Here is a 24,845-nt window from a genome sequence, read left to right as displayed (position 1 = left end):
TTTGGGTTAAAATATTGAACATTGTAAGTAAAATCATTGGTGAAATAATTCCTTTTGATCCCAAGCTGTGTATATTACATATTTGTCCTTTGAATTTTAAAATCACCAAATATGAAAGATTGCTGCTGATTATTTGTTTGTTGGAAGCCAAACGTGTAATTGTTTGGTTTTGGAAAAATGAAGAAATGTGATTCACAGCAGCACAGCACACGGTGCACACAGTGAAACGTGTCCTCTGCATTTAACCAATCACCCTGAGTGAGCAGTGGGCACCATGACAGGCGCCCGGGGAGCAGTGTGTGGACGGTGCTTTGCTCAGTAGCACCTTGGCGGATCGGGATTCGAACCGGCAACCTTCTGATTACCACTTCCTTAACTGCTAGGCCACCGCTGCCACCACTTTTTCTCAGCTCAGCATCTGACACGTTTCTACTGTGTGTAAAAATATGACGATGATCCTGTTTCATTCAGGATAATACACATGAATCACAATGAATAATCTTCTGGAAAAGTATGAGGTCTTCAGGATTGGTGTAAATGACTGTGTTGTTGATGAAGGTAAATTACCTGTAGTGAGGGCAATGGAGAAGTTTCTGAATGGTGAGGAGCTTCGGTGGACCAGGACTCTTCCCAGTGAGGTACAAGAACCTGTCCTCTCCCAGTATCCGTATCCAGGAGTCGCGATGCTTCTCCAGCTTCTTCATACATGATAAGCTCGACTGGTCAGTGAACATTAGCAAGAGGTCCAAGCAGGCATATTCCAGCACACCATTACAATTCATCTCTGCGTCAAAGACTTAATAATGTTTCCAGATCTTTCCCAGGACTAATCTTAAAGACAAGATCGGGTCATATCCTTCAGACAGCCTTAGGAGCAGAGCCCTCAGGTTCAGCCTGTTCAAAATCCAATACATGGCATAGAGGTCAGTTGAACAGTGTTGGCATTAATCCTCCCCAATAAGTGGAAATAAAGCCTGGGGGTCCAACTCTTCTATCCTTTATTGGAACTTCTGCCTAAGGTGGATTTCCATCACACCTTGTTCCACTACGTGATAAAAGAAGTGGATCCAGGAAAAGAGACAATGAAGCTAGTGCACCAAATACATGACGTGACTGTAGAAAATAGCTGTTATGGTTGAAATAGATGAGAATTATAGTGAGAATAGTGACTTTAAATACAAACAGACCTGATGGCTCCATCCACTTGACTGGGGTACTTTTTAAAGACTTTTTAAAGTCTTTAAAAAGTCTTTGTAAATGTAAATGTAAAGACTTTTAAAACTTCGCCTGAGCAGAGAGAGAAGGTTCTTTAGAGCAGTTCTTTATTATGTGGCCCTAGGCGTGGTTGCCGAGCGGGGGTATGTTAGTATCGTGAGTGGGCAGGTGTAAAGATGTTGGAAGCCCATGACGTGAAGACCCGAGCAACTGTTAAAAACCCGGCCGATGTTTCAGGCTTCACCAGAAATAATTAATCAGAAGATAAATTAAATAACAGGTCTCAGGCACTATATGATAAACACTTTTAAGTGTTGAGTTTCCTGAAATTCAGATGGTTCAGGGCTGCTGCTTTACTTCAATAAATGAACATGTATTAGAATGTTTCAATTGCTTTAATTTCAAATCATTGAGAATCGAATCATACTGATTTGTGAAAATGAATCGCTGGATTAAATCGATGCATCGTACAAATAAGCCCTAGATTAACCGATCGATTATTTATTTTTTTTAATTGAACAATTCTGCCCATGTGCAGTGATGGGAGGAGCTCTCTCATTAGACCACACCCACCCTGTTTTAAAAACACAAACACAGTTTGATTTGCCACATTTGGTGCTTGGTGGCCTTTATTTTTTCGTACATTTTTGTACATCGTTGTGTAGAATTTGTGTAGGAGGGTTGGCCACGATAAAGCGAGTCTTGGCACTTCGCGTCCTGCCCTTGCAGCACGAGTCCTGCTCATCTGCGCCAGTACTGCAAACACACACACACACACACACACACACACACACACACACACACCATGAGAAGATGTGCAGCCTGGATTTAAACACACACTCTGATTGGACGGTAACAGGTTGGGAGGAGAGAACCCCCGGCGAATCACCTGTGCGAATTTGTGTATCTGCTCCACCACGGCGGCAAACAGCGCCCCCACACTCTCGTCAATCAAACTCTGCATGTAGAGCACCGCCTCCTCATCTGAAAGGTCCAATCGGAACTTATCCTGCACCTAATGATCCATACATACACACACACACACACACACACACACACACACACACACACACACACACATACTTTAAAACCAAGAGCCATTTGAATCCACAGAAAACAGACACACACACACACACCTTTTTAACGGTCTTGTCGGGCTCTAAGGCGATGTCAGGGATGTTGGCATCCACCATCAGAGAGAAAAGGTTCAGGATCAGGTTGGAGTATCTGAAAAGAGAATCGGTTACGGTCCAGATAAACTGGCATGTGTGTGTGTGTGTGTGTGTGTACCTGCGCAGGTGGAGGAAGGCGGTGTAACACTGCTTCCTGAACTCCTGGTACTGCTCGCTCTGGGTCCCACCCATCCCCTCCACCATCTCCTTACTCAGCTTCATGGGGGGTGGGAGGGGCTTGGGGTCGCGGCCCAGAATGTAGCCGAAGTCGATGTGGAAGAGCTTCCCTACAGACAGAGAGGAAGATTGACACGACTCCCCTAGACTCCGCCCACCGACTCTAAACACACACCAATATGTGTTACCCTTCTTTGTGAGGAGCAGGTTGTCCAGGTGTCGGTCTCCAACGCCCAAGATGTAGGTGATTACACAGTACCCCGCTGTAGAAATACACTCTGTTAGTCCACATTCTCTCTCACACACACACACACAAACCAACAAATCCAACTCACCACAACTCTTGACATAAGTGTCCATGACTTCAGCGCTGATGCCATAGGGTCCTTTATCACTAGGGGCATGTTTCCTAAAGAAGCTCTGCACACAGACGCACACACTGTCAGTGTTAGAATGTGTTGAGTGTGTCTAGTGGCGCGCCCGTCATTCATTTTATTCATTCTACTGTCAGCGCTGCCTTTGATACTGCTGACAACCACATTCTACTGAATCAGAGGCCATGTACTTAAATGGTTTGCTTCACATCTAATGGATCGATACACCTTTGTCAGTATCAATGGTGAATGTTCAAAAAAAGGATTGGTAAAATATGGAGTACCCCAAGGATCCATACTAGGACCAGTACAATTTTCTCTGTATATGCTTACTCTTGGAAACATCAAAGACTAGATGAACAGCAAGTCCCTCCTGCTAAATTCGAATGTTACTTGTTGTTACTTGGACCTAAAGCTGGCAGAAGGAATCTATCTCTCTACCTCTACCGACCTCCTACTCCCATATGTACAACCTCCAAAGACAGTGATTTGTCTCCCAAGCATCACATAATCAACATTTAATCACTTTCACTTCACACTGCATTCTTTCACCTCCGCAATATTTCCAAGCTAAGACAAACGCTCACCAGGCGTGATGCAGGAAAGCTGTTACGTGAATTTGTACGGTTCTACTTATTTGAAACCCTGCTCAGCTCATCCTGGTTGTCCCGTGTAGTCCACCAATGTTGCACCAGACATGTACACAGGCATCTACCATAACCACCCTGGCCCAGCTACCAGAATCTAATCTGTTTCTCTCGGAGTTGCTCTAGATCCTGATTCCGGGCATTGAACTGCTGACAAGACGACTCAGCATGAAACGTCACCACAGCCGCCACCACGTAACACCTACAGCTTCAGGGATCTTCAAATGGACCAGTAGCATTATAATGTAGACCATGACACTGGACTAAAACTCTGCACTGTCCAGGACCTCCACACATGCACAGATGCTCTATACTACAATTTGGACTTCTCCACCTCTACAACTGTAGGACTTATTTTTGTATTGGACAATCACCAGCCCTGCACTGACACCACCTGCAGGCTCATTCTACCATGGAAGGGGGTCCCTCTCTGCATCACTCGCATGCTAGAGTTGTTTTGTGTGCAGAAGGGTCAAGAGTGTTGGGGTCAACTGTAGGGTTTGTCAAAGCCCATTGAGACGTACTGTATGTGATTATGGGCTATTTAAGAAGTAAATGGTAGGTGTTTAGTTTGAATGTGTGGAGTGCGTCACCTGAATGTTGCCCTCTGTAGCCAGAACCTCAGCAACAGGTACTGACTGTACAAACTGCATAAACCCTGGAAGTGCGCACGCACACACACACACACACACACACACACACACACACACACACACACAAACACACACAGAGAGATAACTACAGTGAAGAAACCACAGCAGTGAGCTTGTGTATGCATGTGTATGTTTTTAAGAACTAATACATTTGATGTATGATGTAAAAGCCTCGTGATGAAAGGATTTGTTTGTGTGTGTGTGTGTGTGTGTGTGTGTGTGTGTGTGTGTGTGTTACCATGTTTGGTACTAGTTGCCAGCACTTTATAAGGTGTGAGTTTCAGGTCCAGATTTTCCTTCCGCAGGAGCTGGTGGTAAAAATAATATTTAAAAGTGACACGGATGGACTGCGTATTTGTGTGTGTTGGGAGAAACACACACCTTGTCCATCAGTGATATGATCTGTAAGATCAGTTGGTCTTGTCGCAGGTCGTCTCCGTGTTTGAAGATGACGGGATAGTGGCTGCTGTCCTCCGCCTTAAAGATCAGCTTGGCCGGCATGAGAGCGCTCTAACACACACACACACACACGCACACACACACACACAGACTTCTAATATGAGCTGAAGGATGATGATGGACCAGCTGTTTGTATGGACACAGACCTTGAAGAGCGTGGCGTTGTCAGGGATTATCCCCCGAATCCGGACCTGAGGTTCCAGAGGAAGAGGGATGGGCTCGAATTCAGACAAGTTTAACTTCTCATTATCAGCCAGGAGAGCCTGGAGACGCTCCGTCTGCGCACACACACACACACACACACACACACACACACGTTCGATATGTACACTGCTCAAAAAATATAGAGACTACAAAAATCATCACAGATCTGAGTGAATTAAATATTCTTATTAAATTTTAACATAGTTGAATGTGCATTATCGATACTATTCAACTTTGTCATATAGGCTCATCCAACTGATGTCCTTAAAACAAGTCAAAATGAGGCTCAGTAGTGTGTGTGGCCTCCACGTGCCTGTATGACCTCCCTACAACGCCTGGACATGCTCCCGGCATCTACTCCCAGACCTGGACTAAAGCATCCGGCAACTCCTGGACAGTCTGTGGTGCAACATGGCGTTGGTGGATGGAGCAAGACATGATGTTTCTGATGTGATTCAGGTCTGGGGAACGGGCGGGCCAGTCCATAGTATCAATGCCTTTGTCTTGCCCGAACTTCTGAATAACTCCAGCCACATGAGGTCTAGCATTGTTTGCATCAGGAGAAACCCAGAGCCAACCGCACCAGCATACGGTCTCACAAGGGGTCTGAGGATCCCATCATGGTACCTAATGGCAGTCAAACCACCTCTTGAGAGCATATGGAGGGCTGTGCGGCCCCCCCCAAAGAAATGCCACCCCACACCATTACTGACCCACCACCAAACCGGTCATGCTGGAGGATGTTGCAGGCAGCAGAACGTTCTCCACGGCGTCTCCAGACTGTCACATGCTCAGTGTGAACCTGCTTTCATTGCACCTCCATGCTCTGGACACTACGCTGATTGACACAGCTAACCTTCTTGTCACACATTGATGTTCCATCCTGAATGAGCTGCACCTCCTGAGCCATCTCATGCTTCAGAGTGACCAAAACATCAGCCACAAAGCACAGGAAGTGAGAAGTGGTCTGTGGTGTCCACCTGCAGGACCACGCCTTTATTGGGGACGTCTTGCTAATTGCCTATAATTTGCACCTGTTGTCTATTCCATTTGTACAACAGCATGTGACATTGATGGTCAAGTGGACAGAAGTGTGGTTGACTGGTGACATTGTGTTGTTCAAGTTGTTCCTTTTATTTTCCGAGCTGTATATATGTACGGTAGTGTCTCTGGGTGTGTGTGGGTGTGTGTGTGTGTGTGTGTGTGTGTGTTTTTTACCTTCTTCTTGCGGTTGCCACTCTCTCTCTGCACGGCCTTCATCAGATGAACCAGCCGATCGACGAACGTCTGCTGAGCGGCCAGCAGAGAGCGCATGATGCGGACACTCTTATCACCCTGAGGAGAGAAGACCAGGTAGATCTCACACCTGTACATCCTGCTGTGTGTGTGTGTGTGTGTGTGTGTGTGTGTGTGTGTACCTTGAGCAGGGCTTGGCTGAACCTCTTCATGACGTTGAAGTACATGTCGTAGGTCTTGGGGTCCCTCTGCTTAGTGTCCTGATCTTCACACTCTACTATCACATACCTACACACACACACAATTTTACTTCCTCAAATTCACACACTCTCTACAACACACACACCTGGATTCTCACCAGTACAGGTAGTTGGCCAGTGTGGAGTTCTTACAGGCGCGGGATATGAGGAACGTGCACAGGTCCTGCTGTACACACACACACACACACACACACACACAGTAAGACGACAGCTATTATTCATTGTCCCTCCTTTTTTCCTTCCTTCCCGTCTCCCTGTCCCTCACCTCCAGACTCTCTCCGTCCGTCCCCTCCTTCGCTTTCTGTGCTGTGGGCGGAGCCGCCAGACTCACCTGAGAGCTGAACACACGGATGGAAATGATTTGTAGTAAATCCCAGGGCCGAGTTCATCTAGAGGTCATATTAGAGGGCAGAGCTCTATCTGCTGACCTGTCGTTGTCCACCAGGGCGGCGCTCTCCCCCAGAACTCCCTGTCCGTCTCTCTTGCCGCCAGGCTCCAAGCCGCTTGTGATATCACTGAAGCTCTCATACTTCAGAGCCTGAACCAGCTGCAGCAGGTACATCAGCAGGTCCTTCACAGTGTCAGAGAGAGAGAGAGAGAGAGAGAGAGAGAGAGTGTCTGTGTGTATCCAGCAATGCTCTGAATTTATGTGTTGAAGGATTTCGATTTGTTGGATGCGCACACACACACCACACACACACACACACACCACACACACACACACACACACACACACACACCTCGTCATCAGCCTGCTGCAACCGCGCCACGGCGTAGCGTCGCACTGTGGGGTTGGTGAACTGGGAGGACAGCAATTCCAGAGAGTCTTCGACGTCCATCGGCCGCCACTTTCCCAGCAGCTCCAGCGCCTGCTTCGCCTCCTGAGGAAGCTCCCAGTTCACACACTTCAGGAACTTCGTTAGGGCCTGTACACACACACACACACACACACAGTTATTAACACACATATGGAAGATATGGATTCCCCATATCAGGTGATGTCCATCCCCAGATTCTAGTTTAAATTTGACATCTTGTCAAACGTTGTGATGACTGTAGGAGCAGATCCAGGAGAATTCAAACAAAGGGACAGACACTGGCAGGAGACCTCCTCCTTGACCGGAACAGCCATGAGAACAAACCCAGGTGGAGTGGATCCATCAAGCTGGGACATGAGGTTCATCAGGTTGGTGCCAGGTCTCAGTCAAGCAGACAATGCCAGGAGGTCCTGGATAGCCGAAGATAGCGGTTGCGGTGTGAGACCAGGCTAGCTACCACGTGGGGGTCGGACCATTGCTGATGACAAAAGGACCTCCATGTGGAAAACGTATCTGGATGGAGATGAAGTACAACCGGTGGAGGCGCAGCCGTAGGTGGAGCTCTGCCGTGGAGTGTTGGAGCAGGTCGGGAGATACCAGCGACAGGAGATACCAGGCAAGCACAGGCCGGTCCCCGTTAAGGATGTCAGAACATATCAATATATATCGCAATATTTTACATTATATTATCCACAATCAGTATTTACAGGGACAGTCCCCCCTGGAGACACTCAGGGTTAAGTGTCTTGCTCAGGGACACGATGGTAGTAAGTGGGATTTGAACCTGGGTCTCCTGGTTCATAGGTGAGTGTGTTACCCGCTAGATATCCACCCAGATTGTACACAGCTCTGTTTTTACGTTTTCAGCGCGTGGGGACGGTGCTTTGCTGCAGGTCGGGATTCGAACCGGCAACCTTCTGATTACGGGGACGCTTCCTTAACCGCTAGGACACCACTGGCCCATAAGAGCTTCACGTTTGGCTAAGAGGATCACTGTCTGTAGAACCATCTTGGAAAATCGATCACCAACGAGCGGCGGCAGCAAATCACGGCAGCCGGAAAATGAAGCTCTTCATCCCTACACACGTGTATTATTATAACACACACACACACACACACACACACACACCTTCTCCTGGGTAGTGAGGTAGTAGCGGAACTTCCAAACCAGGTCCTGCTCTTCAGAGTTCAGCAGTTTAGTTGGAGGGTAGCTCACAATTATCTGCAAACACACACACACACACACACACACACACACACACATCATTCGATGATTAAAAACCCGAAGCTCCGCCTCAGCACACGGTGCGCGTTACGGACGTTGAGCTGGTCGCGGGTGGCGGCGTTGGGCTTCAGGTCATGGTCGGAGGGGCCGCTCCTCAGGCTGCGGGCGAGTTTGTGGTGTTTACTCTCCACCAGGTTCTCCTGCAGGAGGCACAATACAAGGTTCAAGTGTGTGTGTGTGTGTGTGAGAGAGAGAGAGAGAGAGAGAGAGAGAGAGAGAGAGAGAGAGAGAGAGCTCACCATACATATCTGTGGGTCTGGTACTTTGACAATGCCAGAAGTGGTCAGCAGAGGGGCAGTCTCATCTCCATCCTACCAGCAGAAAGAGCCAATCAACAGACCAGTCTAGCGACGCCATGCCCCGCCCCTTTCGCTCATCAGTCCCGCCCCCACCTTTTCATAATAGACAATGCTGTACTCGCGCTCTCCACACTTAACTCGTGGGAATTCCACCATCAGGTACATGAAGTTGGAGCTACGCTTCTCACTCTGAGAACACACACACACACACACACACACACACACACAGCAGAGTGTAAGGCAGCCAATCAGGAATCAGTAGCAGCTGAAGCCGGGAAAAATGTTCATATTTACTCAATGTCCTTATTTATTCAGTAAATTTAAAAAACGGTCGCCTCACCTCGTTTATCATCTCAATCTCTCGAAAGGTCAAGCGGTCCAGCCAGTCCACCTTGACCATGTGACCCTGGCGGTGGGCCTTAGTCAGCTGAGACAGGGAGATACAGGTCAGCTGACATGGAGTACAGGAGAGCAGGGACTACACACCAACGGCTAATGAACGCGTCATTGTGACGCAGCACAGCACACGGTGACGTTCAGGTCACAGTCAGTGTGGCATTAGGGGGTCACTTCAGTTCAAAACAAGGAAGCAGGAACACAGCAAGATGCACCGTGTGGGATTCACTGCTGTTAGTCACACGGAACATTCCCAACGCCGGAGGTACAGTGTACAGCGTGCCCGGCATAACAGGATGTTTCATACAGACTCACGTCGCTGAGAACCTCAAAATCTGGACCCTGGAAAGAAAGGTGGTCAGGACTCGTCCAGAACTTTACACCGGGCCTTCATCGCCTTCCTCGTTTTTACACAGTACAGCACATACAGAGGCCAACCTTAGCCAAGCGGCCCATCTGGTCCTCTGCGAGCGTGCTGCTGGTTCGGCCGGGGGTGGAGGTCGGCTCCTCCCCGTCACCCTCCACGCCTGGCCACACCTTCAGGTCGTGCATTCCCTGGCGAAACATCCTACCACCAGGAGAGACAGAAATCATTCCGAGGCACACCACCGCCACTGGCTTTATTCCGGCATTACAACAGCAGTCTCACCCGTATTTTCCAAAAAGGGTGACTGTGGTGCCCCCTACAGGTGTGGCTCTGCCAGGGCCATAGATGTCCCACACGGTGAGGGCAACTTGAGCGTTCTGGGGCAGGTCAGGGTACTTCACCGGCAACCTGAGCCACTCATTCCAGCTGTAGACAGATAAATATAATACAAATAAATTAATACATCAGATATTAAATACTGTACCGATCACAATACAGACTATACTACACCAATCACATCAGATATTATACCGTACCTACTGTAAATAATCACAGCGTATACAACACCAGTCACATCAGATATTATACTGTACCTACTGTACCAATCACGATACAGACTATACTACACCGATCACATCAGATATTATACTGTACCTACTGTACCAATCACAATACAGACTATACTACACCGATCACATCAGATATTATACCGTACCTACTGTAAATAATCACAGAGTATACAACACCAGTCACATCACATATTATACTGTACCTACTGTACCAATCACGATACAGACTATACTACACCGATCACATCAGATATTATACTGTACCTACTGTACCGATCACAATACAGACTATACTACACCAATCACATCAGATATTAAATACTGTACCGATCACAATACAGATTCTACTACACCGATCACATCAGATATTATACTGTACCTACTGTACCGATCACAATACAGATTCTACTACACCGATCACATCAGATATTATACTGTACCTACTGTACCGATCACAATACAGATTCTACTACACCGATCACATCAGATATTATACCGTACCTACTGTAAATAACCACAATACAGATTCAACTACACCGATCACATCAGATATTATACCGTACCTACTGTAAATAATCACAATACAGATTCTACTACACCGATCACATCAGATATTATACTGTACCTACTGTACCGATCACAATACAGACTATACTACACCAATCACATCAGATATTATACTGTACCTACTGTAAATAATCACATACAACACCAGTCACATCAGATATTATACTGTACCTACTGTAAATAATCACATACAACACCAGTCACATCAGATATTATACTGTACCTACTGTACCAATCACAATACAGACTATACTACACCGATCACATCAGATATTATACCGTACCTACTGTAAATAATCACAATACAGACTATACTACACCAATCACATCAGATATTATACCGTACCTACTGTAAATAATCACAATACAGACTATACAACACCAATCACATCAGATATTAAATACTGTACCAATCACGATACAGATTCTACTACACCGATCACACCAGATATTATACCGTACCTACTGTAAATAATCACAATACAGACTATACAACACCAATCACATCAGATATTAAATACTGTACCGATCACAATACAGATTCTACTACACCGATCACATCAGATATTATACTGTACCTACTGTACCGATCACAATACAGACTATACTACACCAATCACATCAGATATTATACTGTACCTACTGTAAATATTCACAGAGTATACAACACCAGTCACATCAGATATTATACTGTACCTACTGTACCGATCACAATACAGACTATACTACACCAATCACATCAGATATTATACCGTACCTACTGTACCAATCACAATACAGATTCTACTACACCGATCACATCAGATATTATACCGTACCTACTGTAAATAATCACAATACAGACTATACAACACCAATCACATCAGATATTAAATACTGTACCGATCACAATACAGATAATACTACACCGATCACATCAGATATTATACTGTACCTACTGTACCAATCACAATACAGATTATAGAGATTAAACTGAGCCAAAACCTAAAACACTGAAGACATTATATGGAATTTGCTTAGTAGTAAATAGTACAGTCGTGACCAAAAGTTGAAGAGTGCTCAGCTGAATTCTAACTACTGATTGCAAGTCGCTCTGGAGAAGAGAGTCTGATAAATGCTGTAAATAAATGGAATTGCAAATCCCTCTTTGCCATGAAAATGAACTTAACATTTCCACTGCAGTCCAGCCCTGCCATAATATGTCCTGCTGAGATAATTTCCGTGATCCTCTCATTAACACAAGTGAGTGTTGAGGAGCACAAGGCTGGAGGTCATTCTGTTCTGCTGATCAGACTGGATGCTTTAAAAGGAGGGTGATGCCTGAAATCGTCATTCTTCCTCCGTTAACTGTGGTTACCTGCAAGTAAACACGTGACATGTTGCATAAAAAGAGCTTCACAGGCAAGGATATCGCTGCTACTGAGATTGCACCAAATCAACCATTTATCAAATCATTGAAGACTTTAAGGAGAGAAGTTCAAGTGTTGTGAAGAAGGCTTCAGGCGCCCAAGAAAGTCCAGCAATCGCCAGGACCGTCTACTGAAGATGATTCAGCTGTGGGATCAGGGTGCCACCAGTGCAGAGCTTGCTCAGGAATGGCAGCAGGCTGGTGTGCATCTACACGTACAGTAAGGAGAAGACTTTTGGGGGATGACATGGTGTCAAGAAGATTAGGCAAGATTCGCAAGATGAGGCCCTTTCTCTCGCAACAGGCTACGCAGCTCCTCATCCAGGCAACGGTCATCCCCAAACTCGACTATTGTAACTCTCTCCTGGCTGGAGCCTCTGCAGTCACCATAAAACCACTCCAGATGATCCAAAATATGGCAGCTTGTCTCATCTTCAATCAGCCAAAACACACCCACGTCCCGCCTCTTCTCACCTCCCTCCACTGGCTCCCGGTAGCTGCTCGCATTGAGTTCAAATCCTTGATGCTGCCTACAGGGCTGTAAATGGAACTGCGCCCTCCTACATCAATACAATACTACCTAGCTACACTCCTGCACAGAAGCTACAATACTACCTCCTACATCAACACACTACTACCTAGCTACACTCCTGCACAGAAGCTACAATACTACCTCCTACATCAACACACTACTACCTAGCTACACCCCTGCACAGAAGCTACAATACTACCTCCTACATCAACACACTACTACCTAGCTACACCCCTGCACAGAAGCTACAATACTACCTCCTACATCAACACACTACTACCTAGCTACACCACTGCACAGAAGCTACAATACTACCTACATAACACTACTACTAGTACACCGCACAGAAGCTACAATACTACCTCCTACATCAACACACTACTACCTAGCTACACCCCTGCACAGAAGCTACAATACTACCTCCTACATCAACACACTACTACCTAGCTACACCCCTGCACAGAAGCTACAATACTACCTCCTACATCAATACAATACTACCTAGCTACACCCCTGCACAGAAGCTACAATACTACCTCCTACATCAACACACTACTACCTAGCTACACCCCTGCACAGAAGCTACAATACTACCTCCTACATCAACACACTACTACCTAGCTACACCCCTGCACAGAAGCTACAATACTACCTCCTACATCAATACAATACTATCTAGCTACACCCCTGCACAGAAGCTACAATACTACCTCCTACATCAACACACTACTACCTAGCTACACCCCTGCACAGAAGCTACAATACTACCTCCTACATCAACACACTACTACCTAGCTACACCCCTGCACAGAAGCTACAATACTACCTCCTACATCAACACACTACTACCTAGCTACACCACTGCACAGAAGCTACAATACTACCTCCTACATCAACACCTACTACCTAGCTACACCCCTGCACATGAAGCTACATACTACCTCCTACATCAACCACTACTACCTAGCTACACCCCCTGCACAGAAGCTACAATACTACCTCCTACATCAATACAATACTACCTAGCTACACCCTGCACAGAAGCTACAATACTACCTCCTACATCAACACACTTACTACCTAGCTACAACCCTGCACAGAAGCTACAATACACCTCCTACATCAATACAATACTACCTAGCTACACCCCTGCACAGAAGCTACAATACTACCTCCTACATCAACACACTACTACCTAGCTACACCCCTGCACAGAAGCTACAATACTACCTCCTACATCAACCACACTACTACCTAGCTACACCCCTGCCACAGAAGCTACAATACTACCTCCTACATCAACACACTACTACCTAGCTACACCCCTGCACAGAAGCTACAATACTACCTCCTACATCAACACACTACTACCTAGCTACACCCCTGCATAGAAGCTACAATACTACCTCATACATCAATACAATACTACCTAGCTACACCCCTGCACAGAAGCTACAATACTACCTCCTACATCAACACACTACTACCTAGCTACACCCCTGCACAGAAGCTACAATACTACCTCCTACATCAACACACTACTACCTAGCTACACCCCTGCACAGAAGCTACAATACTACCTCCTACATCAACACACTACTACCTAGCTACACCCCTGCACGCTCTCTCAGATCAGCAAACGAAAGGAGACTAAAAATTCCTTCTTCACGGGGTCTCCGATTCCAATCATGTCTGTTCTCCGTTGTTGTCCCTGGCTGTTGGGACAACCTGCCCTCCTCCACACGACTAGCCGAGACTATCACCACTTTTAAGAAGCAGGTGAAAACCCTCTTGTTCAAAAAATATTACAGACAAATCTAAACACTTACACACGCACATGCGTACACATTGCACAAACAATACAAAATACATTATAATTTTTCTTCGTCTAGCACCTAACAATCTCCGAGCATGCTCTTCACTGACAAGTTGAGCCTTATCAGGGCTCTTAGTTTGCAAACTCAATATTCTATAGAAATCGAACGAGAATTGCTGGTGTCTTATATGCTGGGTTTTCCCCAGCATATAGAGCATTGCAGTAGTCAAAACAAGACGTGATAAATAAAAACTTCAAAGTGGAAATGGGAGCAGAGTAGTTTAACTTTTGATAGCTGTCTCAGCTGGAAGAAGCTAGTTTTTAGTACTGAGCTGACCTGTGCTACAAACTATAACCCCCGAATTCTTGCAGACGTCGCTAAGTATGGGTTCAGGAAACCAAGGTCAGCAGGTCAGTGATACGAACATCCCTGCCTCTGTCTTTTTTTCCATTCAAATGAAGACAATTAAGCGGCATCCATGCTTTAATTATTAACATTTTTACTGAATACCCGTGTTCATGTTTCCATGGGACGTCAATTTGACTATCGTCAGTGTAAAAATGAATAGAAATGTCATGTTTGTGGAGAATTGACCGCAAAGGGAGTAAATATATTGAAAAGAGAAGAGGGGCAAGAATGGAACCCTGTGGTACTCCGCACGTGAGAGTGGCTGGAGAGGACACATCAGTACCAATTTGGGCACTAAAACTTCTCTTATTTAAGTAAAACTCACACCATTCTAAGGCCCATCCATGACTACACACTCAGAATCGTAAGCGAGACAGAAGATTCTGGTGGTCCACAGTGTCGAAGGCAGCCGCTAGGTCCAACAGTACTAAAGCGAAACAGTGGCCAGAGTCATGATATGATAAAATTATTATTCAAAACCTTTAGCAACGCTGATTCAGTGCTATGACTACTCGTAAAGCCTGATAGGAAAGCCTCAAGAGTGTTATGTTCATTCAAAAATGCTTTCCATTGCTGGTAGATGATTTTTTCTCCAAAACCTTCAACAGGAAAGGGAGCTTAGATATCAGTCTCAAATTTGAGAGCACAGAGCAATCAAGTCTACAACCCTAAAGAAGAGGTGTCACAACCGCATGCTTAAAATCCACGGGTACAGATCCACTTGATAGACTACAGGATCGAAGGAATAATATCATCGGGACAGCCAGCGGGCTTCGTGTGGTCAATTTCTCCCAATTGTTGCAACGCTACGTCTGAAACGGGTCCAAGACTGCAGGATAGGCGATCGGTAAGGAGGGATTGTAAGCAGATCCTCATACTTGAGACCATATTCATAAAACAAAGTTTAAAAAGTTTGCCCACATGTCTAATGGGTTCTCCATCCGAGTTAGTTGAGGGACATTGAGGGCTGAGGTTACAGTTGTGGGGATTAGTGGTAATTAGATCAGAGAGATGCATAGTTTTAGCAGCTTTTGCTGTTCTCCAATAGTTGCACCAGCTTTCCTAAACCTGATGAGAACTTGTGGTCAATCCTCAAGAGGCGCACAATTCTGACAAACTCCAAACTCGGATTATGAAGGAACGGGTCACTGTCAGTCAGGATTTGGCCCAGAAGTTGACTGACAGCATGACATGGCCAAAAATGCCAATGTTGACACTTAATGTAATAAATGTAATGTAATAAACTTAATGTAATTTAAAAAAAAATGGCTGTAATTATTTTTCAATACACCACCATCCCCAAACACCGGTCCCCGGACACCTGTCATGGTGCTACCGAGGTCCCCTTGATGAAGGTCCCGTCCGCACACACTGCTCCCCGGGCGCATGTCATGGTGCCCACTGTCACCAAGGGTGATGGTTAAATACAGAGGATATGTTTCACTGTGACACAGTGTGCTGTGCTGCAGTGTTTCACAATGACGATCACGTCACCTTCACTAAAGAATCAAACTACAAATGAGGTTGTTCTGCACGTACTCACTTCCAGCGGGTACTAAAGGCTTTGTAGGAGGTGCGGACGGGCAGCGCCAGCGGTTTGCCCTCCGCGAACACCTGGCAGGTGACGTACAGGTCGGAGCAGTTCTCCTGGTAGAGCCCTGAGAACCTCAGCATGGGGTCTTCTAGCAGGGCCTTGTAGCTCTTCAGCTCTCGTCGGCCCTCCAGACTTCCTCTGTGTGCAGGAACAGAGCGGGCGAATAATTAGATCTTTAGAAGGTCAGAGTGAGGCAAATTTCCAGCTAGCTCCTCTCCGCTTCATGACAACACGATCTGTGGTGAGATGTAGGAAAGTTCTGGGTCCTGATCTGCAACGGCAACAGATGCGTTGGTCGGTGGGTCGGGCTCCAGCTTTACAAGCGAAGGGTCCCACTTGAAAACACTAATATAATCATTAAAACCTCATCTTGTTACCTGCAAATCTATTTGATTATTTAACTTGACAATACTTCATATTCACAACATTAATGTACTGCAGCCGCCATCGAATTCGTAATAAACGTACATGTTGAATTTGATTCATTTGATATCGACATACAATCAATAATATATCGACATATAATCGAACTTGCGTGTTAAACCCCTATATTGGTCATAAATCGCCTCTTATTTATGAGACGTTTCCACTTGCATTTTCAGCTGGACGTTGGCGTCCATGTCGCAGCTGTAGACGTAGTTGAACTTGTCCGCGTCCATCTGCGGCGGCTCGGGAGGCTTCCAGGCCTCCTGGTGCTAATCTGTGGTTCTTCTACCGAGCCGACATCAGGCCGAGAACCGACGCGGCTTCCAGGCCTCCTGCTAGCGGCGGCTAATCCGTGTCTGTTCTCTACAGGGAACCGACTCACCACAACAACACACCACCGGCATTACTAGTCGATCCCAGATGCACGGCGGCCCGGGAACCTGCAGCAGAGGCGTCGACCGGCGATTGCTTTAGTCTGCTATCTTTATCCACGTGACCCCCTCCGGAAGCCCTAAACGCACCAAACACTGTCGTTTCAGTAGAATAATGTATTATTTCTGGATATATATAAGAAGATAAAAAATTTTTTATCATCAATTATCTGTATGCAGGTGAACGAAATGTCGTTTCATTCAGTGTGGAATATTTGTATATACATAAATGTAAATATACAGTAGCGTTTGCAGCCAATAGGGCTGAACTCATTTGCATATGGCCGCCTCTGGGGGTAGTGAGGCGAGGTTCTACCCACCGTTAGGGTGAGAGTTGGGTGGGTTAGTGGGCTGCTGCCTTGTCATCTTGGGTGAAAGTTTTACCTGATGTCCTGCTGCTGTCCTCTTGATGTTCAAGTTCCTGGTTCTAAGGGTTCCGCTGAATAAAGGCGTCTTAGAGATGATCAGGGTGGTAGTAGCTTAGTGGGTAACACACTCGCCTGTGAACCAGAAGACTCAGGTTCAAATCCCGCTTACTACCATCGTGTCCCTGAGCAAGACACTTAACCCTGACTGTCTCCAGGGGGACTGTCCCCTGAAACTACTGATTGTAAGGGCGTCGCCCGTATCCAGAGCGACTTACAATCAGTAGTTACAGGGACCACATGCAGAAACAACAAAAAGCGTGGAAATCTCGTAATAACGGCAGAACACCGTTAATTAAAGCACGGGTGTGGATGTGCGTCAGGAGGGGTGGTAGTAGCCTAGTGGGTAACACACTCACCTATGAACCAGAAGACCCGGGTTCAAGTCCCGCTAACTACCATTGTGTCCCTGAGCAGGACACTTAACCCTAAGTTGCTCCGGGGGGGGGGGCTGTCCCTGTAACTACTGATTGTAAGTCACTCTGGATAAGGACGTCTGATAAATGCTGTAAATGTAAGGACGGTCAGCGGCATGTTATTCATCTCGTGGTTGAACCAGAAGGCCTCAGGGGTTCACCTCCCCTGCCCAGGACGCTGTAATGAACAAGATGTCAGGAGGGGGACACCTGTACATGCTCCCTCTCTTGTAGGGGTCCAGTAGGTATACCATGACCTTTGATGACCTTTTGACATGGTGCAGTCCCAGACGTGCTTGACGAGGCGCGGACGGTGTCGCCACTTCTTCCATCGTGGGATGTGGAGATAATGGAAGCGCGATGAGATAATGATGTGAGCTAATGTTTCGTTCTGGACCAGAGAGCATCGCCTCGCATTCTGACCGTCAGTCACACACACACCTGCTGCAGAGGAGCCGTAAAACTTTTTAAGAGTTTCCTCCTCCCAAACATCCACTGGACCTGAATGAGGTCACAGAGGAGCGACGTGGCCATGACATCAGCATGAGATCAGAGGAGCAGACAGGGGTCAGATACCAGACCAGAAGGGCCTCAACATGGAGATGCATCATATTCAGTGTTGATATATAGCATGAAAACTGAGCTCATCTATCAACTATCACAAGTGGAACTGACCAGTCACCATGATGGACGGAGGTCACATGATTCAAAGAAGTCTGAAACTTTCTGCCGAGATCCTCCAACAAGCTGGAGACCCTGAGCAGAACATCTCTACCTGTATGTAGGGACAGACAGGACCAGATGAATGAGGGACGGAGGAGATGGTTGGTCTCTCCTGTCCTCTGTTAGTCATCTCAGGGTGTGCCAGTGTTTCTGCAGGGACAGACAGGACCAGGACGTGTATGTAGGGACAGACAGGACCAGATGAATGAGGGACGGAGGAGATGGTTGGTCTCTCCTGTCCTCTGTTAGTCATCTCAGGGTGTGCCAGTGTTTCTGCAGGGACAGACAGGACCAGGACGTGTATGTAGGGACAGACAGGACCAGATGAATGAGGGACGGAGGAGATGGTTGGTCTCTCCTGTCCTCTGTTAGTCATCTCAGGGTGTGCCAGTGTTTCTGCAGGGACAGACAGGACCAGGACGTGTATGTAGGGACAGACAGGACCAGATGAATGAGGGACGGAGGAGATGGTTGGTCTCTCCTGTCCTCTGTTAGTCATCTCAGGGTGTGCCAGTGTTTCTGTAGGGACAGACAGGACCAGGACGTGTATGTAGGGACAGACAGGACCAGATGAATGAGGGACGGAGGAGATGGTTGGTCTCTCCTGTCCTCTGTTAGTCATCTCAGGGTGTTCCAGTGTTTCTGGCACCTCATGGTGGTCACAGACCCCGCCCACAGCGCGCAGGACTTGTAAAGTCTTCGTGAGGGTATATATGCCCGAGACGCGGGGCGACGAGGATTCAGAGGACGTGGTGATGATGAAGATGGCGGGTCTCTGGACGCTTGTGGCGTTGGCTGCGGGGACGCTGCTGTGGACAACTTCCTGTTTGGCTGCACCCATGCAGTGTCACTTCAGCTCACAGGGTGAGTTCTCCAGCAATGCTCTGTGTGTGTGTGTGATTATGAATATGTGTTTAAAATAAAGTGTAAATAAAGTGAAGTGGTAGTCATTGTGAGACACTGCAGCACAGCACACGGTGACACAGTGAAACGTGTCCTCTGTATTTAACCGTCACCCTTGGTGAGCAGTAGACACCTTGACAGGCGCCCGGAGAGCAGCGTGTGGGGACGGGACCTTCATCAAGGGGACCTCAGTGGGATTCGAACCTTCAAACCTTTCAATTATTGGGCTGTTTCCTTAACCGCTAGGCGCAGTGTGTGATTATGAATCTGTTTGTGTATTTTGTGTGTGTGTGTGTGTATGATTATGAATCTGTTTGTGTATTTTGTGTGTGTGTGTGTGTATGTATGATTATGAATCTGCTTGTGTATTTTGTGTGTGTATGATTATGAATCTGTTTGTGTATTTTGTGTGTGTGTGTGTGTATGATTATGAATCTGTTTGTGTATTTTGTGTGTGTGTGTGTGTGTATGATTATGAATCTGTTTGTGTATTTTGTGTGTGTGTGTGTGTATTATTATGAATCTGTTTGTGTATTTTTTTTGTGTGTGTGTGTGTATGATTATGAATCTGTTTGTGTATTTTGTGTATGATTATGAATCTGTTTGTGTATTTTGTGTGTGTGTGTGATTATGAATCTGTTTGTGTATTTTGTGTGTGTGTGTATGATTATGAATCTGTTTGTGTATTTTGTGTATGATTATGAATCTGTTTGTGTATTTTGTGTGTGTGTGTGTGTATGATTATGAATCTGTTTGTGTATTTTGTGTGTGTGTGTGTGTATTATTATGAATCTGTTTGTGTATTTTGTGTGTGTGTGTGATTATGAATCTGTTTGTGTATTTTGTGTGTGTGTGTGTGTATGATTATGAATCTGTTTGTGTATTTTGTGTATGATTATGAATCTGTTTGTGTATGTGTGTATTATTATGAATCTGTTTGTGTATTTTGTGTATGATTATGAATCTGTTTGTGTATTTTGTGTGTGTATGATTATGTATTTGTTTGTGTAGCACCGTGTGTGTATCAGGGGAGGAGCTACTCCATGGGTGAGAGCTGGATGGACGACAGCTGCTTCCTCTGCACCTGTCTGCACCCTGTCGGTGTGGGCTGCTGTGAGACGTGAGTGTGTACACACACACACACACACACACACACACACAGACCATCAGCACACCCCTCACGTGACGTCATGCCACACCCCCACTGCAGAGCACACAGGCCCGTGGACTTCCCTGCGTGGTGTGAGGTGCGGGTGGAGGCCGTGACCTGCAAGGTGACCCTGGTCCAGAGAGCCGACCCGCGTCAGCCCTGCGTCGCCAACGGCAACAGCCTGGACCCCGCCCACGGCTCACTGGACATGAACCTAGGAGGCTGGTGGGCTCCGCCCCTCACTGAGAACAGATAATATTAACGACTATAGACCAGAACCCACTCTAGAGGACCAGAGTCCGGCGCCACCTGGTGGAGATAACATCTGCATGGATAATACTCCGCCCCTTATTATGTGATGCATGCTTGCTCGTGTATATAACTATAACCATACCATAATAATATATTACAACCAATAAACAGAATTCCTCAGCAGCAGCCATGTGTCTCTGGTGTTACAGGGCGGGGCATTTCATATTCAAATGAGTCGCGATCAGAAACAAACTTGCACATTCAAATGTTTTTTATTTTCTGGTGATGAAAACAGATGATCAATTCACAAAAATATTCTGAATTCAGCACACACACACACACACACACACATACACACACATTAAATACTAATGCTATTGGTCCCTGTGAACTGGGAAACATAAGATGCCAGTGCTGGATTGGTTGGTAGCACTTTGATTGGCAGGTCCCAGCTGAAGGTGTCCACGCCCACATGCTCCGCCCCCGTCCACACGGTGACCTCCGATTGGTTCTGCAGTACGGTGGGCAGCTCCACTGGCTCTCGGGCAGTGACAAACTCAAAGTGCAGCCGCCACCTCAGTGTCACTGGTACAGGAGAATGAAGAGAACACACACACACACACACACACACACACACACACACACACACAGCATGAAACACCACAGGCCAAACACTCATGCATGATGGGGAAGTGTGTGTTGCTACCGATGTCCGTGGTGAAGCCCGGCGTGACGTTGAGAGGTATGGGTAAGGAGAAGTGACTGGCCGCAGTGTGGAGACAGGACTCCAGGTGGCGCCCATGAGCAGTCACACTGACCGGCTGGCCCGGCCTCCTCCGGTACTCGGCCTGGACCTCCTCTTCACTCTGGAGACTCACAGAGTACTGCACACACACACACACACACACACCTTGTACACAACATGGCCACGCCCACTACCACCTGCAACATGCCATCTCAGGGTCATGGCGATGGGGCTGTACCACACACACACCTGCAGGCAGGGGATGTCTCCGTCCGAGAAGGTGAAGGTGCCGATGATGTCCTCGCCCAGCCTGTAGACGCTTTTAAAGATGCAGAATTTGGCCACTTTGCCGCGCGTGTTGGTGATGTTGAACAGGTCTGAGGGCGGCAGTGAAAATTCCATCTACAGAAGCCGCCTGGCGCGCACACTCGATTTGGGCCACAACACTCACGTGGACAGCGTCTCGAGGTGGTGATCATGAGCAGGTCCAGCGCTCGCTCCAGCGTCCGGCCGTCCCTGCGACCGCCCTCCTCTTCGTCCAGGAACGGGTTGGATGGAGCCACCTCCTCATCCTGAGGAAACGGGGGCTCCGGCATTCCTGCATTCGCAGACAGACGGACGTATGAGGACGATGGAGGGCGGAGCCACGCCGGCCGTGTCCCCCGGAGACCCACCGTGCAGGACCAGCACCCGGAACGGAACCCGCAGCAGCTTGATGGGGGAGTTGACCCTCTGGCAGCCGATGGTCAGCTTGTACACGTACTTCACCGCCTGGCCGCGGAAGCTGGGGGGGCCGTCACCGGGGACCACCTCGCTGTACGAGTCTAGAGGGACGCATCGAAAGTGACGTGATTGTCATTGTGAGACACTGCAGCACAGCACACGGTGACACAGTGAAACGTGTCCTCTGTATTTAACCGTCACCCTTGGTGAGCAGTGGGCACCTTGACAGGCGCCCGGGGAGCAGTCTGTGGGGACGGTGCTTTGCTCGGTGGCACCTTGGCGGTTCGGGATTCGAACCGGCAACCTTCCGATTACGGGGCCGCTTCCTAAACCCTTATCATCATCATCATCATCAGAGCATGGTCTCTTACAGGTTTTACTCTCTCCAGGGTCCAGGCGCAGGTCACAGAAGAGGATTTTGGGGGGCGTGTCCAGCATGCACTGGCCTCGTTCCCCTGGCGGTGAACACAGACACACGTTAGTAGGGATACTGTCATTCTATCTTGGTTTATTAGGTACATCGCCGTGAATTTGGTGGTTTGCAATGGTGCTTCCTTTAAAGGTCCCCTGACATTAAACTTATTTAGCTGTTATATAGTTGGTCCCCTGACCTCCGCTCCTGTAGAGGGCGCTGTACAGCTGGGTACTTTGAATTTCTGCCTGCCATTTCAGACGGAGCATCTTCTTCGCAAAGCATCTTCTACTTTTACATTTTTAATGAACTGTACAAAAAACACAATTTGTACAATATCACAATATGTTGTGATATAATTGTAAACTGATATGTAAAGTGATTGTCACTTGTGCACACAGTGAAATTTGTCCTCTGCATTTAACCCATCACCCTGACAGGCGCCTGGAGAGCAGTGTGTGGGGACGGTGCTTTGCTCAGTGGCACCTCGGCGGATCGCCATATCAGCATGCCCCGGTTGTATGCTGATATGGTGCTAGTAGCCTAGCGAGTAACACACTCGCCTATGATCCAGAAGACCCAGGTTCAAATGCCACTTACTACCATCGTGTCCCTGAGTGTCTCCAGGGGGGGGACCGTCCCTGTAACTACTGACTGTAAGTCGCTCTGGATAAGGCCGTATGGTAAATGCCGTAAATGTAAATTAAATGTAATATGGCGGTGGGTTTTATAACTGTAACATGGCGGTGGTGGTCATAACTTTGATATGAAGGAGTACGTAGATCACTCGCCTCTGCTGGGGATCAGGACGGTGTCGCTCTCCACCTGGACGTCCACCTTGGCGCCCTGGGCTGGGAGGGCGACTCGGCTCTCGCTGGCGTGGAACTGGCAGTGGATTTGAGCGCTGGCCCAGGCCAGCATCTCGCTGATCCCAGATCACAAGCGAGGTCAGAGGTCAGTACGGTGACGCCCAGCAGGCAGAGTCACATGTTTTAATATGTTTTAAACGTGTCACTCACCTGCTGGCCGAGGTGGACAGGTGCGACATGGGGTTGGTGAAGGTGACGAGGCACTCCAGCGGCTCCCCGGCCAGGAACACGGGGCCCCGGGCCACGGAGGCCACCACCTCGATCATCTGCGGGACAAGAAGCACGCATGAGCGCCACATCCTCCGCGGAACCGAGCGGATTAAATGCGGATTTTACCTTCAACTGCCAACAAAACGAAACGACAACGGCGAGAAGTCCAGTCCAGTCCCGGCGAGCGACGAGCTGAACTGCGCCGGTTCACGTAACAAAACCAAAACAATCCCTGCAGGACGAACGAAACGTTTCGCGGAGTTTAGAAACCCGTCAGACTGAACACGACGCGGCCAGTCAGTTCGTCGTCACGGTCACAAATGTCAAATGCGAGTTCATTCACAAAAGAAGAGTCAAGTTCTATCGTTAAAAGACATAAGTGCATACTGCTTCGAAAACAACGAGCATTTAAAAAACGAATTCCAAAGAAAAGAAGAATGTTATTCCTAAAAAAGCATGCTTTAACGACCTCTCTGAAAAGTTATTAGAATTCCACTAATTGATCATGTTAAACGTGGACGTTTTACACGTTTTTTTTAAAAAGATACCAACGTAAAAACGTCCCAGCGTTGTTTTTTGGTTGGCCGCTGAAGTCGTCTCCGTGGCACAATTATGCGAGTATTTCAGCTTCGTCCAAGTGAACACGGAGCGAGGGGTGTCCTCACGACACACATGTTGGTCTTTTGACCCGAGTGATGGGGTT

At 47.3% G+C, this 24,845-nt stretch overlaps 3 protein-coding genes across 5 annotated transcripts; 1 reads left to right on the top strand and 2 right to left on the bottom strand.

Annotated features, from left to right (window-relative positions):
* Positions 1-1,812: 1,812 nt before the first annotated feature.
* pik3c3 (phosphatidylinositol 3-kinase, catalytic subunit type 3) lies at positions 1,813-17,275 on the bottom strand. Of its 3 annotated transcripts, none has more exons than XM_028965373.1 (26): positions 17,052-17,275; positions 16,407-16,595; positions 9,845-9,988; positions 9,634-9,763; positions 9,511-9,537; positions 9,140-9,226; positions 8,893-8,988; positions 8,740-8,811; positions 8,536-8,640; positions 8,345-8,437; positions 7,138-7,323; positions 6,826-6,968; positions 6,663-6,735; positions 6,496-6,563; positions 6,320-6,425; positions 6,120-6,236; positions 4,844-4,975; positions 4,620-4,748; positions 4,477-4,546; positions 4,179-4,243; positions 2,900-2,984; positions 2,753-2,827; positions 2,506-2,674; positions 2,352-2,442; positions 2,105-2,230; positions 1,813-1,971 (listed from the first exon to the last, which is right to left on the bottom strand). In XM_028965373.1, exons 1-26 carry the CDS (start codon positions 17,114-17,116, stop codon positions 1,957-1,959), a joined length of 2,658 nt encoding a protein of 885 aa, XP_028821206.1. In that variant the 5' UTR covers positions 17,117-17,275; the 3' UTR covers positions 1,813-1,956. The 3 variants fall into 3 exon arrangements, with proteins under 3 accessions (XP_028821206.1, XP_028821207.1, XP_028821208.1); XM_028965374.1 differs by having other exon boundaries at positions 6,496-6,560; XM_028965375.1 differs by lacking the exon at positions 9,511-9,537.
* A 2,358-nt stretch (positions 17,276-19,633) lies between these two features.
* msmp1 (microseminoprotein, prostate associated 1) lies at positions 19,634-21,234 on the top strand. Its single transcript, XM_028965379.1, has 3 exons — positions 19,634-19,742; positions 20,793-20,901; positions 20,992-21,234. Exons 1-3 carry the CDS (start codon positions 19,634-19,636, stop codon positions 21,185-21,187), a joined length of 414 nt encoding a protein of 137 aa, XP_028821212.1. The 3' UTR covers positions 21,188-21,234.
* A 202-nt stretch (positions 21,235-21,436) lies between these two features.
* On the bottom strand, positions 21,437-24,473 carry rgp1 (GP1 homolog, RAB6A GEF complex partner 1). The gene is made up of 9 exons (XM_028965378.1): positions 24,269-24,473; positions 24,083-24,198; positions 23,855-23,988; positions 23,023-23,106; positions 22,603-22,752; positions 22,380-22,526; positions 22,178-22,305; positions 21,890-22,067; positions 21,437-21,768 (listed from the first exon to the last, which is right to left on the bottom strand). Exons 2-9 carry the CDS (start codon positions 24,196-24,198, stop codon positions 21,545-21,547), a joined length of 1,161 nt encoding a protein of 386 aa, XP_028821211.1. The 5' UTR covers positions 24,269-24,473; the 3' UTR covers positions 21,437-21,544.
* Between the last annotated feature and the right edge of the window lie 372 nt (positions 24,474-24,845).

The sequence above is a fragment of the Denticeps clupeoides genome, unplaced genomic scaffold (genome assembly GCF_900700375.1).
Source record: "Denticeps clupeoides unplaced genomic scaffold, fDenClu1.1, whole genome shotgun sequence".
Taxonomy (NCBI): Eukaryota; Metazoa; Chordata; class Actinopteri; order Clupeiformes; family Denticipitidae; genus Denticeps; species Denticeps clupeoides.
Note: the sequence above shows the minus strand (reverse complement) of the source record. Positions and strands in the feature narration are given on the sequence as shown.